The sequence below is a fragment of the Entelurus aequoreus genome, linkage group LG11 (genome assembly GCF_033978785.1).
Source record: "Entelurus aequoreus isolate RoL-2023_Sb linkage group LG11, RoL_Eaeq_v1.1, whole genome shotgun sequence".
NCBI lineage: Eukaryota > Metazoa > Chordata > Actinopteri > Syngnathiformes > Syngnathidae > Entelurus > Entelurus aequoreus.
The window spans coordinates 65757359-65776737 of NC_084741.1; the positions used below are offsets into that span (position 1 = coordinate 65757359).

Genomic DNA, 19379 nt, shown 5'->3' on the forward strand with positions numbered 1-19379 from the left:
ATGTAAATACACGGTTAATGATTTCCAGGCTGGCGAAGGTTAACAATGCTGTGCTAACGACGCCATTGAAGCTAACTTAGCAACTTAGCACTAACATAGCACAAAGCTATGCTAAAAACATTAGCTCTCCACCTACGCCAGCCAGCCAGCCCTCATCTGCTCATCAACACCCGTGCTCACCTGCGTTCCAGCGATCGGCAGAAGGACGAAGGACTTCACCCGATGCGTTTGGCGGCCCGGAGACGTAGGAAGTCAAGGTGAGGTCGGCGGCTAGCGCGTCTAGCGCGGCTAGCGCTCCAACAAAGTCCTCCTGGTTGTGTTGCTGTAGTCCGCTGCTAATACACCGATCCCACCTACAACTGTCTTCTTTACAGCCTTCATTGTTCATTAAACAAATTGCAAAAGATGTCCAGAATACTGTGGAATTATGAAATGAAAACAGAGCTTTTTGTATAGGATTCTACGGGGTACCATAACTTCCGTTACTCTGACTTCGTCACGCGCATACGTCATCATACCGCGACGTTTCAGCCGGATATTTCCCCGGAAATTTTAAATGTCACTTTATAAGTTAACCCGGCCGTATTGGCATGTGTTGCAATGTTAAGATTTCATCATTGATATATAAACTATCAGACTGCGTGGTCGGTAGTAGTGGCTTTCAGTAGGCCTTTAATATTCTGGTTCCTACATTATATATCAATATATATCAATACAGTCTGCAAGGGATACAGTCCGTAAGCACACATGATTGTGCGTGCTGCTGGTCCACTAATAGTACTAACCTTTAACAGTTAATTTTACTCATTTTCATTCATTACTAGTTTCTATGTAACTGTTTTTATATTGTTGTACTTTCTTTTTCATTCAAGAAAATGTTTTTAATTTATTTATCTTATTTTACTAATTTTTTAAAAAAGGACCTTATCTTCACCATACCTGGTTGTCCAAATTAGGCATAATAACGTGTTAATTCCACGACTGCATATATCGGTTGATATCGGTATCGGTTGATATCGGTATCGGTAATTAAAGAGTCATTATCGGACATCCCTAGTTAGCTCCACTAACCACGTTAAATCCAGATTCCGAACTAACAAAGGTCTTAACTCATTCTCTTTCTATGCCACATCAATATGGAATGCACTCCCAACAGGTGTAAAAGAAAGGGCATCTCTATCCTCCTTCAAAACCGCACTAAAAGAACACCTCCAGGCAACTACAACCCTAAACTAACACCCTCCCTTCCACATAATACCTCTTTGGATTGTAAATAATCAAATGCAGACACTTTTTCTTATACTTTCTGATCTCTCTCTATGTCCACTACTTGCTGTACATATCCTACCAAGTCAGTCCTACACTGTTTCAATGTCCATTTCTCTGATGATGCAATTGTTGATGCTGATTGTTGATGACAGAAGTGTTGATACCAACCAACCCCCCCACCCCTCCATATCCCACACCCCGGATTGTAAATAATGTAAATAATTCAATGTATATACTCTGATGATTATCTTGTGTGATGACTGTATTATGATGTTAGTATATATTTGATAGTATATATCTGTATCATGAATCAATTTAAGTGGACCCCGACTTAAACAAGTTGAAAAACTTATTCAGGTGTTACCATTTAGTGGTCAATTGTACGGAATATGTACCTCACTGTGCAATCTACTAATAAAAGTTTCAATCAATCAATCAAACACCCCTGGGCTACAGGCTCCCAGATGATGGGTTAGTAGTCATTAGCCAGCAACTATTTGGTTTTCCAGGCAATGGCACGCTGGTGTGTGTCTGTGCACCCTGTTAGGTGATGACATTGTAATTCTGCTGTTGAGCAGGCAGGATACCTCCTTGAGGAGAAAACAAGCAACAACAACAACGGCGCACATGACCAGCGCACTGAGCCAGCTTTTTCTCCCTTGGCGCTCACACACGCTCTCTTACTCCCTCTCCTCCCCCATACATGCAACGGTGCAGCGCTGGATACCCGCCTGCAGTCATGGGGGAGAGCCTGCTTTAGCACAGCCGAGGAGAAGCGCGAGCTAGGGTGGGGAGATGAAGGAGCACTGGAGGGGGAAAAAAAAGAGGGAGCGGCTCAACCGTGTGTAATGAATGGCCAAAGATCTGCAGCGCCCACACTTGTCAACTCTTGCTTTGACTGGAGCGGCTTGACGGCTCCCGCTCAAGTGGGAAGCACTTGACCGTCATCTGTCTTTTTTTTTTGGTCTCCCGGTGCCCTGAAGCCATACCGGTTAGGAACAAGGGGGCTCGGTGCTTGTTTATCACGACAGCTGCAGTGAAGCTGGTTGCCACAAAAAGGGGTAATGGCTTGGATAGCGGACCCTCTCGCAGCCATATATGTGCAGATGCCGGGTTAGTGAGCTGTGGAGTGCAGCGGGAACGCAGCTGAGGACCAGCTCTCGAACGGTCGCGGAAGTTTGGCGCAGGGAAGACTAAAAGTGCCTTTGGATGGACGCGAAATTGAAGGGGAGGGATATGAGATGTAAAAACACATTACGAGTAATTAACTTGGTGAGAAGGGAGGCTGAAGCTACACACAGAGCCTTCAATGTGGCCTCCATACTATATTGCCAAAAGTATTAGGCCACCTGCCTTGACTCACATGTGAACTTGAAGTGTCATCCCATTCCTAACCCATAGAGTTCAATATGATGTCGGTCCACCTTTTGCAGCTATCACAGCTTCAACTCTTCTGGGAAGGCTGTCCACAAGGTTGCGGAGTGTGCTTATAGGAATTTCCAACCGTTCTTACAAAAGCACATTGGTGAGGTCACACACTGATGTTGGTCGAGAAGGCCTGGCTCTCAGTCTCCGTTCTAATTCACCCCAAAGGTGTTCTATTGGGTTCAGGTCAGGACTCTGTGCAGGCCAGTCAAGTTCATCCACACCAGACTCTGTCATCCATGTCTTTATGGACCTTGCTTTGTGCGCTGGTGCACAGTCATGCTGGAAGAGGAAGGGGCCCGCTCCAAACTGTTCCCACAAGGTTGGGGGCATGGAATTGTCCAACATGTTTTGGTATCCTTTTCACTGGAACTAAGGGGCCAAGCCCAACTCCTGAAAAACAACCCCACACCATAATTCCTCCTCCACCAAATTTCACACTCGGCACAATGCAGTCTGAAATGTAGCGTTCTCCTGGCAACCTCCAAACCCAGACTCGTCCATCAGATTGCCAGATGGAAAAGCGTGATTCATCACTCCAGAGAACACGTCTCCACCGCACTAGAGTCCAGTGGCGATGTGCTTTAGTTTACACCACTGCATCCGACGCTTTGCATTGGACTTGGTATAGCTTAGATGCAGCTGCTCGGCCATGGAAATCCATTCCCTGAAGCTCTCTGCGTACTGTACGTGGGTTAATTGGAAGGTCACATGAAATTTGGAGCTCCGTAGCGACTAACTGTGCAGAAAGTCGGCGACCTCTTTGCACTATGCCAGGGGTCGGCAACCCAAAATGTTGAAAGAGCCATATTGGAGCAAAAATACAAAAACAAATTTGTCTGGAGCCGCAACAAATTAAAAGCCATATTACATACAGATAGTGTGTCTTGAGATATACATTGAATTGAGATGATTTACAGGAAACTAAATGAGCTCAAATAGAGCTACAAATGAGGCATAATGGTGCAATGTGTACATATAGCTTGCCTAAATAGCATGTTAGCATCGATTAGCTTGCAGTCATGCAGTGACCAAATATGTCTGATTAGCACTCCACACAAGTCAATATCATCAACAAAACTCACCTTTGTGCATTCACGCACAACGTTAAAAGTTTGGTGGACAAAATGAGACAGAAAAAGAAGTGGCATAAAAACACGTCCTAGAAAGTCGGAGAAAGTTATATATGTAAACAAACTACGGTGAGTTCAAGGACCGCCGAAATTAGTAGGACAAAACGGCGCTCGCCAAATACTCGACTCAGTGAAGCATGTTTAATATACAGTGTGCTTTATAACAATTAGGGAGGTTTGTGTCATGTTTGTCCTCCTACAAAAACAATATTAAAACAAAAATATATTTTTTTTCCCCTCATCTATTTCCATTTTTTTTACATTTTTTAAAAAGCTTCAGAGAGCCACTAGAGCGGCGCTAAAGAGCCGCATGCGGCTCTAGAGCCGCGGGTTGCTGACCCCTGCACTATGCGCTTCAGCATCCGTTGACAGCTGTCTGTCAGTTTACGTGGCCTACCACTTCGTGGCTGAGTTGCTGTTGTTCCCAAACTCCTCCATGTTCTCATGATAAAGCCGACAGTTGACTTAGGAATATTTAGGTGCGAGGAAATTTCATGACTGGATTTGTTGCACAGGTGGCATCCTATGACAGTTCCACGCTGGAAATCACTGAGAGCGGCGCATTCTTTCACAAATGTTTGTAGAAACATTCTCCATGCCTAAGTGCTTGATGTTATACACCTGTGGCCGGGGCCAAGTGATTAGGACACCTGATTCTGATCATGTGGATGGGTGGCCAAATACTTTTGGCATTATAGGGTATGTCACAGCGCTCGACTGTGGTAACCAAAAACCTGTGTAAAAGTAGCATCTTGGCGTCCCGAGATTCAGGCAGCCCATAAACACCCTAATGGCCCGCTAAATCTGTAACGACCATTTAGACCCGATACGGCAAAGTCGTCTAATTATTTTAAAAGGATGAAAAGCCGCAGAAGAGGAGGACGGTGATGTGTGAGGGGTTATCACCTAATATGCGTGCCATCTATTATTTCCTGCTTGCTGCACAGCTGCAGATAACAAAGACGCAATTTGCGCCGGTCACACACTAATGCTGAGTGCATGTGAAATTGCACACAAATTCATAAACAACAACAACACCCACTCCGCCCTCTGTGCCACTCCGCAGACACTCACCCAGATCAGGATTCGAGTGATGAAACTCTCTTTCACAGCATTATGTTTCATTTCCATAAGTCACTCTGTGGCTGAGAGACATTGTTTACAAGACCGCCTGTCATGGTGTGCCCACACACAGCCACTCTTCACTCTGGTTTACCACTTTCGCATAAAAGCTCCCAGTGATAAGTAGGGCCAGTCCACATACAGATCCATTGACATTTAACATTACCTCCCCATGACTTGGCATCCAAATGAATCTTGCAGGTGAGGACCCGGCGTCCTGACGTGCAAGTAAGGGTCATCAAGCCTCATTGTGTCTCCGCGTTACATCCATGACTCGTTCACCTTGAACTTGTTGACGCGCGCAAGGCGCCGCCAAATTGGATGCGAGCCAATCGGTCGGATCTGCGCCTCAGTCTGCCACGTTTGCCAGTTAACGGGAGGAGAGGCGGCACTCTATCGAGTTGTTGACTGAGTGTGTGTACAGTCACGCTGCAACAATAGGTGTGTTGTGCTCTTTTCACTGGGAGTGACAGGGAATCCCTCTCTGCAATGCCCTGATGAAAACACACTTATGGGACAAAGTGGCAGGGGAAAACACGGTCTATGCTACACTCATGGCCGGAGTACAACATTTTAGTATACCAGACTATTAAGGACATTTGTGATGCACCCAATACGTAAGTTATCACAAAAGTTTCAGTTTTCGGACACTTCCGCTGAGCAGACAGAGGCTGTCTTTGTTGTACCAAGCCAAAGGCTTGTAAAATTCCATTGTGTACGGTGAGAGGAGTTGTTTTCAACGCAGCTAGAGCGATTCGGACCGAGAAAGCGACGATTACCCCATTAATTTGAGCGAGGATGAAAGATTTGTGGATGAGGAACGTTAGAGTGACCGACTAGAATGCAGTGCAAGACATATCTTTTTTCGCTCTGACTGTAACTTAGGTACAAGCTGGCTCATTGGATTCCACACTCTCTCCTTTTTCTATTGTGGATCACGGATTTGTATTTTAAACCACCTCGGATACTATATCCTCTTGAAAATGAGAGTCGAGAACGCGAAATGGACATTCACAGTGACTTTTATCTCCACGACAATACATCGGCGAAGCTCTTTAGCTACTGAGCTAACGTGATAGCATCTGGCTCAAATGCAGATAGAAACAAAATAAATAAATCCCTGACTGGAAGGATAGACAGAAGATCAACAATACTATTAAACCATGGACATGTAACTACACGGTTAATAATTCTCAGCCTGGCAAAGCTTAACAATGCTGTTGCTAACGACGCCATTGAAGCTAACTTAGCAACCGGACCTCACAGAGCTATGATAAAAACATTAGCGCTCCACCTACGCCAGCCAGCCCTCATCTGCTCATCAACACCCGTGCTCACCTGCGTTCCAGCGATCGACGGCGCGACGAAAGACTTCACCCGATCACAGATGCGGTTGGCGGCTAGCGTCGGCTAGCGCGTCTGCTATCCAAGTAAGTCCTCCTTGTTGTGTTGCTACAGCCAGCCGCTAATACACCGATCCCAACTACAACTTTCTTCTTTGCAGTCTCCATTGTTCATTAAACAAATTGCAAAAGATTCACCAACGCAGATGTCCAGAATACTGTGGAATCATGAGATGAAAACAGAGCTATTTTGTATTGTTTTCAATGGGGTACCGATACTTCTGTTTCACTGGCTATGTCACGCGCATACGTCATCATTCAAAGCCGTTTTCAACCGGAAGTTTATCGGGAAATTTAAAATTGCACTTTATAAGTTAACCCGGCCGTGTTGGCATGTGTTGCAATGTTAAGATTTCATCATTGATATATAAACTATCAGACTGCGTGGTCGATAGTAGTGGCTTTCAGTAGGCCTTTAACTTATCTGAACAATACCCAGTGTTGTGGTATTTCAATTAACTGGAATCCAGTGTGCTGTGGGGCCCTATTGTAGTGAATCACACCTGAGCCATCATAAATTAATCCAATTAATGATAAAGAACATTTTACATTAATCAATCTAGGGATGTAGATATCTGGTCAGGACACTCCTCACTCTTTTGCCGTCACCTTCATTGTCCATTTGTTTTTGGTGACTTTATATACTCTGGACCTAGACATTGAGTCTGCGACATACATGGCGGACAATAACTGATACAGTCTGCTTTGCCAGTCCAAATACATTCGCTTTTTTCCGTAGTCTTCCCTCGTCGGCCAGGTAATACAAAGCACACGCTACCTTTTTTTATCACATTCACGGCAGCCCGCATTCTTGTCTCTCCTTCGACAAATGGACGAAGCTTTTCGGTAAGTAGAATCACAGCTGACCTGGACATTCGAAAGTTCTCTTTCCGTTTGAGATGTGTTGTATCCCAAATAGCTGCAATCGTGTGTTTCCTTCTCTTAAGGTATTCATGTGTGATTTCCACAAGCGTCTGTACATGTAGAAGAAGGAGAAACACGGGCATGTCTGGATGACTCGCCTCCGTATTTCCAGCAGTTAGCTCCGAGTTACGAAACCGCTTGTTATGAAGCTGGCTGCGGCGCGCTCTTTCTGAGGTCACTTTTTGTGTGGGCCGCGGTCTTTCTGACGTCACTTCCTTTCCGAACTCAGTTTGCAAACAATCGATGAGTCCACACAAAGCTAAGAGCCGGAGATTCAAGAAATAAACGGCGCACTTGCCCTTGTAAAAAATTGTCCAAGGAGGGGAACCTTAAACGATAGTTTAGTGTGGCTGACACAGGGCTTAGGCTAAATAATTATTTGTTTAAGGAGTTATCCGGCTTAATGTAGACAGGGCCTTAGAGTGCATAGCTTTCTCTGTGCCTTATGTGCACGTCCTTGCTGCACTATGTCCTTGTTTTTATTCTAAATTATTTGACATTGTACCTGCACTACACCTGCCGTCTCTGCATTCTGGGGGCCAGACAAACAACATTATACAGTTATTTGTTTAGTTACAATTATTTCCCAAATTCTTTTCAATTTTCTTCTTGTCAGACAATATTTTTGGTACAATGGATGGATATTTTACCTCCTGCTTTTTAAGTAAATATTCCATCCATTGTACCAAAAATATTGTCTCATGAAAAAAAAAAATAGAAAATTATATAAATAAGAAAAGATATTGAACCTTTTTGAGCTATCAATTTGCCATGTCTGGACAGTGTCCCAGAAAAGACATATTGCTTGATAGCAGCCATGTTTTCAACTTATCGCACTCAAATTGTACGTGCATGTGCTTGTCAATCCACTAAACAAGAACTCAGTAAAATCCAGTTTACCCAAAACAGAGCTGCCAGACTAGCTCTCCATTGCTCATTTAGGACCGGCATTGAGATAATGCATAATGAATTGTCATTGATGAGAGTTGGTGAAAGACTAGTGTGTAGTTTGATTCTATTTTTAAAAACAATCTATACATACTGTACCATAAACCTTCATATCTGTATTCTCAGCTGTTGCTTACTAGGGACAGTCACAACTACGGTACCAGGTTAGCCCTAAGAGGTGCTCTCACCCGTCTTAAACCCAAAACTGATGTTTTGAAAAAGACTGTAATGTATCGGGCAATCACTTACTGGAATCGACTTCCACAATATCTGGTATCAATCACCAGCAGAGTGGGTTTTAAGAATAGACTAAGAGGAGAAGTATTGCGGAAAGAGATTATTCTAGATTGTACCTAATGTCATGACTGTCTTTATTGACTATTTTATTGATTATGGGACAAGCAGTAGAAAATGGTGAATGGTACTTTTTCGTCACTTATTGTTTGTCTTTGGTACACTAATGTATATATTTTAGGCCATTGGTTCTTTGTTTTATTTTTGCAAAAAAAAAAAAAAAAATATATATATATATATATATATATATATATATATATATATATATATATATATATATATATATATATATATATATATATATATATATATATATATATATATATATATATATATATATATATATATTTATATTGCTCTTTTTATCTTTGGTATGAACATTATAATGTAAACTCAAAGTTATAATTATTATTTTTTTGGTTCTTTGTTGTTGCTATTTTTGTATTACAGCATTTTATTATTTGATCATGTTGTACTGCATTTTAATCTTTTGTTTTGTGATTGTGTGATGTTTTTGCCTGGACTCCAGGAAGAATAGTCTCCACTGTGGAGTAGACTAATGGGGATCCTTAATAAACTAAACTAAAGGTGTGTACCCTAAAGTTTCAGAGGGTGTTTTGAAAAGTGCATTGAGGTGTGTTAGAAATGTCATGCCAATCTGATATATTCGGTCAGATTTTATATAAAAATGATGAGCACTGTCTAATTGTCACTCTCTAATGTGCCAAGTCTGAGGAGTAGACATGACTGTTTCTACTTGAAAACGGGCTCATGAAAAGTAAAAAGTACCGTAAAAGAACTAAGTGCAAGTCAATGAATACTGTATGTACAATACCTAAATGTTTGAACACACCAAATGCAGTACAGGTTGGGGCGTGACCCATATTTTTAATTAAGTGTGCTCTGCTTTTTCTTTAGCTTTTTTAACAACTACCAATGGTTGCAAAAAGGAAAAATGTCTGATGTGAACCTTTGACTTTAAAATTAGGGGTGTCTCTATCTGATATCAGCAAAAAACAAGTATTGGATTATATCGGTTTAACCAGTTAACAGCCAAATGTCCTCCAATAAGCACACAATGTTGGTCTTTTCTTGTATTTTAGTGAAGTTGTTTGAGAAAGGTAAACATGGTAGGCTGTAGGCTATTAGGAACAAGCACCTACACAACAGCTAAGCACACATAATATGTCCTTAATTGAATAATACTGCAGTTTAAAACACAACAGTTGTCAATATACCAAGTACCAAATAAGCATAGAAGCAGATTACTTACACATACAAAGTCTCCAAGGCAGAAGTGTATTAGAAAGTATCCAGTAACAAACGTGTCTGCATCCTTGAACTTATTTGTAAGGAGAAACGACAATACGTGACATATGTGATGTATCATATTGTAACTGTATGCATGTTAAAAATGAACTTAAAACCATAACCAAATGCGTCATAAGCTTAGCTTAATGAATTATTGTGGCCACTCGGTGTCGCCAAAAACTGATTACCACTCCACGTCAGCTTAAAGACAGTGTAATTCCATTCCAGATGGTTAACAATAAACGGTTCGCGTTTTCCATACCTACTTTTGTTCTCTGTTTACTTGATCAATTATTTTCTAACATTACACACTACAAAATGATCAAAGTGTGTAATATTCAATACTTTATATTGGTACCAAGGACTTGCATATCGGTGTAACATCGGAAGTGAAAAAGTTGCATTGTGACATTCCTATTTAAAATGTAGTGGTCAGTCGGTAGTGTAGGTAAAAAGTAGTGGTACTCATGTTTCTGTCTTGGCTTGCATTATCTAAACTGCAAAGTGTCAGCTGGGATTGATCCTAATATGAAGAAATTGGTTTTGATAATGAGCCCTCACAACTGGTTTTGTTTACTTAATATATAGGTAAAAATACATACGTTATTAATTTCCAAGCAAAATGTGCAGTTATTTTTACTCTTGTGTTACAGAATGTTTTTTTTGTTTAGGGTGAATATATTTATGTAATTGCCTTGTATATAAGCTTGTATACAGCAGTTAACTTCTTTTTACACTTGTATGACCGTTCACAATGTTAAAATGTTACTTAAAACATTGCCTGCATTGTTAATATCAAAGCTTTTATGACTTCTATTTCCATTTCTATTACTTTTAAGGTTAGACAGTACTTGTGATTTCAAACAACCTGGTGCACATACAGACAAACTACACTCATACCGTTAGTGTTTGGTGAAATATGTATGAAAAAAGTGTGTTCAGAAGTGACATTTATTATACCCAATCAAAACAAACAGGGAGTCTTCACAGAAAGGTGAGTTATCACAATGTCCCACATTCTGTTTTATTATTTCCGTGCTGCTTGCCTGGGCCAACTCAGTTAGATTCGCAGCACAAACAATGCCCTGATTTATGCAATGATTGATGTTTCTAGCACTCTCAGGTGTCACGTGACCTGGTAACTGGATACGCCAAAATGCTACTGATGTGTGGTCTCCAGCACAGATGCTGCTCATAATATCAACAGCAAACGCGTCTAATGCATGCCTTCGCAGTGGTGCTGGAGCACTACGAGTACCATTACTAATAATTGCTTTGATACTTTTGCTCTAAATGAAGCATGAAAATTGTTGTGTATCTTTGGCACCAGCTGACACGGAGTAGTTATTTTTACACCTTTTTTTCCTCCTGCCTTTCCTTCTGCTGATGAGGTGAAAAGAATTTGCCCCTTGCTTTGGCTTGCTCCTCTCAAGGCCTTTGCTCTCTGAAGGCTTGATGGATGCCCTGCGCATTCCTGTCGCATGACCCAGTGGCGTTGAGGAGGTGTAGGTTAAATAGCTTTTAAAAGGGGGCTGAGAAGTCAATATAATGCTTAGTTTAAAGCAATCAATTCATCAATGCAACAATGGATTGCTGGTCGATGTAATAGAATGCAGTGGGGGGTTTTGGCACTTTGATGTATCCTCTTCATCCTATTAACGCGACTTCATGTAAGTAAGCACAATCTCGGCAAAATATGCACCACTACAAATCCATTGTATTCCAAGAGGATACAGAAGAAAGCGTTTGTACTTTGGTGTGGCAACGGCTATATTCGCTATGACTGTTGGCCGATTTTATATTATACCATGACATGCTTTAGGGAGGAAATTGTCAATATTTCCCCCTGCCTCGTTTTTTAATTTGATCCAGCAATTTCTTTCACTATGAGAGGCAATAAGATACTTGTGTGTAATGATTTTTGGAGGAAATTACCAACATTAGTTCCTTTCACACTGTTTGTAAGAGTCAGAGTCATAACAGAGGCGGTATGCACGCTTTGTGCAAAGCAGGGATCCCCAAGTCGCGGACCGCGGGACTTTTGTGGCCCTCTACTTAACGTCATAGTTTAGTGCACGGATGTCAAACTTGTTTTTATTAAGGGCCATATCGCAGATAGGGCTGCCCTCTGAATGCCGCTTGTACCAGTAAATATGTAGGAATATAAATGCATAATTGCCTCGTGATAATATTACACAATGGCAGCGTAGCTCGGTTGCTAGAGCGGCTGTGCCAGCAACCTGAGGGTTCCAGGTTCGATCCCCGCTTCTGCCATCCTAGTCACAGCTGTTGTGTCCTTGGGCAAGACACTTCACCCACTTGCTCACCCACACCGGTTTAAAAATGTAACTTCGAAAATGGGTTTCACTATGTAAAGCGCTTTGAGTCACTAGAGAAAAGCGCTATATAAATATAACTCACTTCACAATAGCCCATGGTTTTGATTATTATATTTTTTACATATTAACTTGCTTTGAAATCATAAGTGAAGGTGACTAGCAAAAATGTAGGTATTTCAGAATCAGAATCAGAATCGTTTTATTGCCATTGTTTGAGAACGGGTTCACAAACTAGGAATTTTTCTTGGTGCAATCATGCAACATAAAACACATATAACACATATTGGTAATAAAATGAGCTGTAACTGAGCTATCAGATAGACTTAGAAGGAATTCAAGGAATTCAAGGAGCTACTGTTAGGAGTTATTGTTCATTTGCCTGATGGCCGAGGGGAAAAAACTGTTCAGGTGGCGGGAGGTGTGGGTCTGGATGGAGCGTAGTCTCCTGCCTGAGGGGAGAGGGGAGAATAGTTTGTGTCCATTTATACTTATTCTAACAAAAAAAATGTTTTCTAGAATATATTACAATAATTTTGCATGATCAGATAAGAATACAATTTCAAAGATATGCGATTGCACGTAAAACATGCATTTTTTCCGTTAAAGTTGAAAGAACAAATAAAGATGATATGCTTTATTGACGCATGTTATTTCCGAGGTTTTGCATATAAAACGATGTGGGTGGCCAGATCCCCGGGCCCTGAGTTCAACACACATGCAAACCTGATATCGCACGCAAAGCTGATTTACTTGTGTCTCTTAAGTGAGCGGAATAAGGAGCACAATCCATTTAGCGTGCCACTTGTGCCAGCTTTCTTGAAACATGCAAAAAATTACAGAGTTTTCCAGTTCAAACGTTAAGTATCTTGTCTTTGCAGTCTATTCAATTGAATATAGGTTGAAAAGGATTTGCAAATCATTTTATTTTGTTTTTATTTTTGAGTTACAGAACGTGTAGAACAGTGGTTCTCAAACTTTTTTCAGTGATGTACCCCCTGTGAACATTTTTTTAATTCAAGTACCCCCTAATCAGAGCAAAGCATTTTTGGTTGAAAAAAAGAGATAAAGAAGTAAAATACAGCACTATGTCATCAGTTTCGGATTTATTAAATTGTATAACAGTGCAAAATATTGCTCATTTGTAGTGGTCTTTCTTGAACTATTTGGAAAAAAAGATATAAGAATAACTAAAACCTTGTTGACAAAATAAACAAGTGATTCAATTATAAATAAAGATTTCTACACATAGAAGTAATCATCAACTTAAAGTGCCCTCTTTGGGGATTGTAATAAAGATCCATCTGGATTCATGAACTTAATTCTAAACATTTCTTCACAAAAAAAGAAATCTTTAACATCAATATTTATGGAACATGTCCACAAAAAATCTAGCTGTCAACACTGAATATTGCATTGTTGCATTTCTTTTCACAGTTCTTTTTGACAGACATTTTAGTGAGGGTCATCTTGGCATGGGGGAAACTCTGGCTTTATGGCAGGCCTGGGCAATTATTTTGACTCGGGGGCCACATTTAGAGAAAAAAATGTGTCTGGGGCCGGTATACTGTATCTATTTTTAGGGACACTAATACAAAACTTCACAATAATGTCTGATTGTGTGCTAAAAACGTTGTGACGGACCGCCTTAAAAAACGTAATGGAATTTTACATTTTTCTATGGACGATAAACATTGAATATTGACAAAATATGAATGTCACACCCCCTTTCGATCGACATATTTTACAATCAAGAGAAACGCAACAAAAATGCAACAAACAGTGAAATATGAACGTGAAGGGTACAAAATAAACCCACCTACAATCTGATATATCACTAAGCTTTAGAACTTTGTTGTGAAAAGCTCCTTCCGCGTCTTGGAAACGCTTCCCACCCACACTGCTTGGTGCCTCGTCTGAGCTGCTGTGACGTAGATTACCATAGTAACTAATTAGATGACCATAGTAACTAATTAGATTACCATAGTAACTGGTATATCATCCATAAGCACAGATTCCAACCATTGAAATACTTTGTATAGTTGAAGACTTACGGTCATTAGAAAACATCACTGCACATCATAATGGCAGCTACACTTTCCATGTTAAAGATCTAAAAAAATTATTTGGGAATGTCCGGCGGGCCAGACTGAAAAGCTCAACGGGCCGCATGTGGCCCCCGGGCCTTAATTTGCCCAGGTCTGCTTTATGGTATTGAATGGAATAGCCTACTTGATTTGATGTTCAGTTTATGAACTTACATTCATATTTTGTTGAAGTATTATTCAATAAATATATTTATAAAGGATCTTTGAATTGTTGCTATTTTTAGAATATTTTAAAAAAAATCTCACGTACCCCTTGGCATACCTTCAAGTACCCCCAGGGGTACGCGTATCCCCATTTGAGAACCAATGGTGTAGAATATATGCTGATCATGAGAAGCCCACAATACTGAAAGGAGAAGTTGCAAATAGAAATATTCAGCACGCACAATGTGATTTTTCAAAGCTGATTACTGTTCCGCGGTGGCTATTTTGCGTCTCTTTTTTTTTTAGCACAGCTGAAAAATATGTACAAACTGACACAGTTACACACACAGCTGTGAGAAAATAGGTGCTTGTGCTACAAAGACAGACCGTCAGACAGATAAACATGCATCCACATGTGTGTGTCAACATATTTGGACTGTCATAAATAAATACAAATATTAAACATATTGTCTATTAAGCATTATTGTTTGATACTTTTATAGTTGCCGGCTGACTTAAGGGGCTGATTAAAACAAGTGTTTTTACTGCTGTTTGTTTTTTCAGTAAGGAAATATAACTACTATTTGAAAAGACGTCTTTCAATATGCATTTTCTTGCCTTTGGATCATTGCAGAGGTTTGAATGCGCTGCAGTTGTGATGGTCGACCGCCTCCCTGCAGCGTGTCAGCGTGCTAAGAGTAGTTTCTGTCGTCTATAGATTGCAATTCTACATTGCAGAAAATGTGTTACAGATTATAGATGGGTGCTATGAGTTCCACAAAATCGCACAAACGCTGAAGAACACAAGAACATTATTGTGGAGGGCAAATAATGCCAGTAGTACACGCAAAAACCTCAATTAAATCAAGAGGTCTGCACCATTTTTTTTATTTTACACGCAGTCTTAGTAGATCACACGCAACACGCCCATTAATAGTATATGCAATTTTATGGTTTACACACACTGTTTAGAGCGTGTTATTTGGGGCTTAGTAGATCAGCATGGTGGAACAGGGGTTAGTACGTGTGCCTCACAATACAAAGGTCCTGGGTTCGATCCTGGGCTCGGGATCTTTCTGTGTGGAGTTTTCTGCCGTGGGTTCCCTCCGGGTTCTCCGGCTTCCTCCCACCTCCAAACACATGCACCTGGGGATAGGTTGATTGGCAACACTAAATTGGCCCTAGTGTGTGAATGTGAGTGTGAATGTTGTCTGTCTATCTGTGTTGGCCCTGCGATGAGGTGGCGACTTGTCCAGGGTGTACCCCGCCTTCCGCCTGTGTGTAGCTGGGATAGGCTCCAGCACCCCCCGCGACCCCGTAAGGGACGAGTGGTAGAAAATGGATGGATGGATATATCAGGCCCTAACTACAATAACGAGGCGACACAAAAATGACAGCACAACAAACACACATTGGACAACAAAAAGTGCATCTACAGTTAGGTAAGTTCAAGCGTTCTTGAACATCTCCTGAGCTAAACTTAACAGTATCAAACTATAAAATATTTACATTTAATTGTACATTTATAACGACTAAAGACCTACAATAGCTCAAGGTCGTTATAGCTGCTGGTAGAAGTAGTTAACAAATTGAGTCACATTGTTCAAATGTTGAACTGCAGTGGGAAGTTCACCACCTGAGACAAGTTTCCTTAAAAGGTAATTGTTGCAGGATTTAATACATCATACAAAGTTGTTGCGCATCTCTTGTATGTGTCTGATTGCTCGATGTTGATGTATCAAAGCCTACACAGCAACATCCTGCTTGGCTGGGTTCTGTGTAAAAGGCCCAGATGAATACATGCCAGAGACGTGTGGCATTTCAGCGCAAAAGAAGCTGCTGATACCATTGAACTGGTACTGACTGAGCGCAGTCTGGGTTCGCAACACACACGCACACACATGCACGCCAGCCACTTTTGTGCAGAAGCTTCCCCTCCTGTTGATCTCTGCTTGGCAGCTGGAGCTGCAGCTGAGAAGCCTGATCAATAGTGCACACTGAAGCTATTCTCACCCAGGATAAACACAAGCATGCATGCACATTAGCCTGCTGCTGCTGATTGTACTCCATTGTTTACATCAGATCGCACTTCACGGTGTAGACATTCCTGCTATTGTCTCCATTGTAAAGCGCCTTTTGGAGTCACCATCCATAAAAGCAAATATGTAAAGCTTGCATGCATCAACAATTATGTCAAGACCCTCAGCACTTAATGAAATTAGCCGAGCTGTCTTGTTGGATTATTTGTCCTTTTTTGATCGTTTGTGTTGCAAATGAGCATCAACGGTCTGATAACGGCATTGCCTGCATCCTCTACTTGCTTATTCCAATTACCGTATTTTCCGGAGTATAAGTCGCGCCGGAGTATAAATCGCACCGGCCGAAAATGCATAATAAAGAAGGAAAAAAGCATATATAAGTCACATTTTTGGGGGAAATGTATTTGATCCTGTGTGTTTTTTATAAATTTTGATGCCTATTTTACTGTTTTAATTGGTTTTACCCTACCATTTTTAATCATATTTATTTTTTTATATTGTCTCTGTATTGGTTTTCTATTCATTTATTCTTTGTTTTTATTCAGTCATTGGTGTAGCATAATATTGTTTTTAATATTGTTTTTAATCATGGCTGTGCAGCACTTTGGAAACATTCTTGTTGTGTAAATGTGCTATATAAATAAAGTGGATGGGATTGATAAAACCCAACACCAAGAATAGACATTTAAAAGGCAATTTAAAATAAATAAAGAATAGTGAACAACAGGCTGAATAAGTGTACGTTATATGAGGCATAAATAACCAACTGAGAACGTGCCTGGTATGTTAACGTAACATATTATGGTAAGAGTCATTCAAATAACTATAACATATAGAACATGCTATACGTTTACCAAACAATCTGTCACTCCTAATCGCTAAATCCCATAAAATCGTATACGTCTAGTCTCTTACATGAATGAGTTAAATAATATTATTTGATCATTAACGGTAATGTGTTAATAATTTCACACATAAGTCGCTCCTGAGTATAAGTCGCACCCCCGGCCAAACTATGAAAAAAACTGTGACTTATAGTCGGAGAAATACAGTACATCTCTACAAACTTGGCTCTCGTCTCGACCCCTGACCTTGTACCATTACACTTACTCCACAACCAGCTAAACGCGCTAATCTGGTTGAACTGCTCCTGCTGCATTTCTTCTTAAAATTTTAAAATCGGTCCTCATCAAGAATTTACCTCCAGTTGGTAAGAAAAAAAAAAAAAAGAGCCGGGGAGACACGGGATGACGTTTGAACTGCTTTTTTTTCTTTTTTTTAGACTTGTTTGACCGTCTTCGTGGTGACATTGAATTGTGGAGTTCAGACGGACGCTTCTTGGCCATAAATAAGTTTAAGAGCTTCCTTGTGCTAAGTGGTTCATGAATATTTAACACGGAAAGGAAGTGTGTTTATTTTTACATTTTTAAGAGTGATTCAGTCCTCTTTGTTTGCTGGGAAAAAAAGCGTCTATTTAACCCTGGCCTTAACCTTGCTGTGCTGCAGCCCCCCCGTGTTGATTGTCTAAACATGCTTTTATTCTGGCGGGCTCTCACCTGAAGACTCCCATCAATCCCACACACCCTCGCCTGCATGCATCCACCCCCCTCCCGCTCCCCATCGCCATCCGGCCGTCTCCCTTCCTCCTTTGCCTGCCAGCGCTAACATTCTTCATCTGCCGCTTGTCCGATTATCCCGGCCTCATCCCTATTATTCCTGCAAATAACAACAAACTGTGCAAACGCCTCTGACAATGGCATTATTACTTTTCTCTTTTTTTTTTTTTTTTTTTTGTCCGCCCCGTCTCTCTTCCTCCGAGCCATGCCGCCCTATAAATAAGCTCCCGCCTCTCCCTTCTCCATCCCGCTCTGCCTCCTACTCGCACACATATACATACTGCCAAACAGCATCATAAATCAAGGGATGGGAGGAGGGGGTGGCGAAGGGGGGGTGGGGGGGGGGGGGGTGTGGGGGGGTGATGCACACACATTTGAACACATATCGTCTCTGACATCTTGCCTGCGTACTGTATGTAACAGCTTTTCCTACACACCGCCGAGAGCATGAAGCACAACATCTCAAGCATGCACAGGCTCCTTGCAGTAACACACAGCATCACTTCTGCAGGACACCCCACCAACACACTCCATCCTTGCCCCCCCCCCCCCCCCCCCCCCCCCCCCCGCAATGTGCGAGCAAGAGAATCGGGGCTTACTCAGTCTCCTGGAGCCGATGCATCCCATGGTGTATTCACAAAGGCCCTTGATACCAGCATGGAAGAGTTAGCCAGACGTTGTGCATTCTCCCTCTTCCTCCTGCGACTCTCTCTTCCTCTTCGCTATGTTTTTTTTTCTGCGCTTGCCCGGCCACTCGTCCTCCCTCCCTTACTCTCTCTCTCTCTCTCATCTGTCTCTCTCTCTCTCTCTCTCTCTCTCTCTCGCCATCCGTCGCTCCATCCCGCTCTCTCTCCGGTGCAGTGTCTTACATCCAGTTGGTAAGTCACTACGCCCGCCAGGCAATTGATGACTAAATAAAGACGCCAGGCGTTATTCACGCTGTCGATATCGACGCCGACGTCCAGTTTCAACTCTCTAATTTGCTGCAGTCATGACATTTATTCAAAGTATATGACTCACTGATGGTGTGGTGAGAAAGAGGCAGTGTAAAACAAGCATTAGATGGACTGTGTGTGTATAGTAGGTTGCCACGAGGATCAATGGCCCAGTGGCCGGCTGCCATTGTTGTAGATATCTCTGCACTGCTGTAGTAGTGTTGAGCTAAAATGGGGGATCCTCTCCCTCTCTTTCTCTCTTGTCTCCCTTTCCTGTGTGCGCTCAGCCTGACAATGCACAGCAGCTGTTTCCTCGCGCCTCATGCATACACCTCTAGAAATCCTAGGCAACGAAACCACCAAAAAAAAAAG

The 19379-nt window shown here is 41.5% G+C and overlaps 1 protein-coding gene across 5 annotated transcripts in view; it reads right to left on the bottom strand.

The window, feature by feature from the left end:
* The window catches only part of fam131bb (family with sequence similarity 131 member Bb), a 77248-nt gene extending 58453 nt beyond the window's left edge, over nt 1–18795 (bottom strand). For 3 of the 5 annotated variants that reach the window (XM_062063782.1, XM_062063780.1, XM_062063778.1), the window contains exon 1: nt 18672–18794. In XM_062063782.1, the coding sequence (XP_061919766.1) occupies nt 18672–18699 (28 nt within the window). In that variant the 5' untranslated portion in view covers nt 18700–18794. Of the gene's footprint in view, nt 1–18671 lie in introns of all 5 variants that reach the window. The other 2 variants (XM_062063781.1, XM_062063779.1) reach the window with 1 other exon arrangement.
* Nucleotides 18796–19379: the final 584 nt, after the last annotated feature.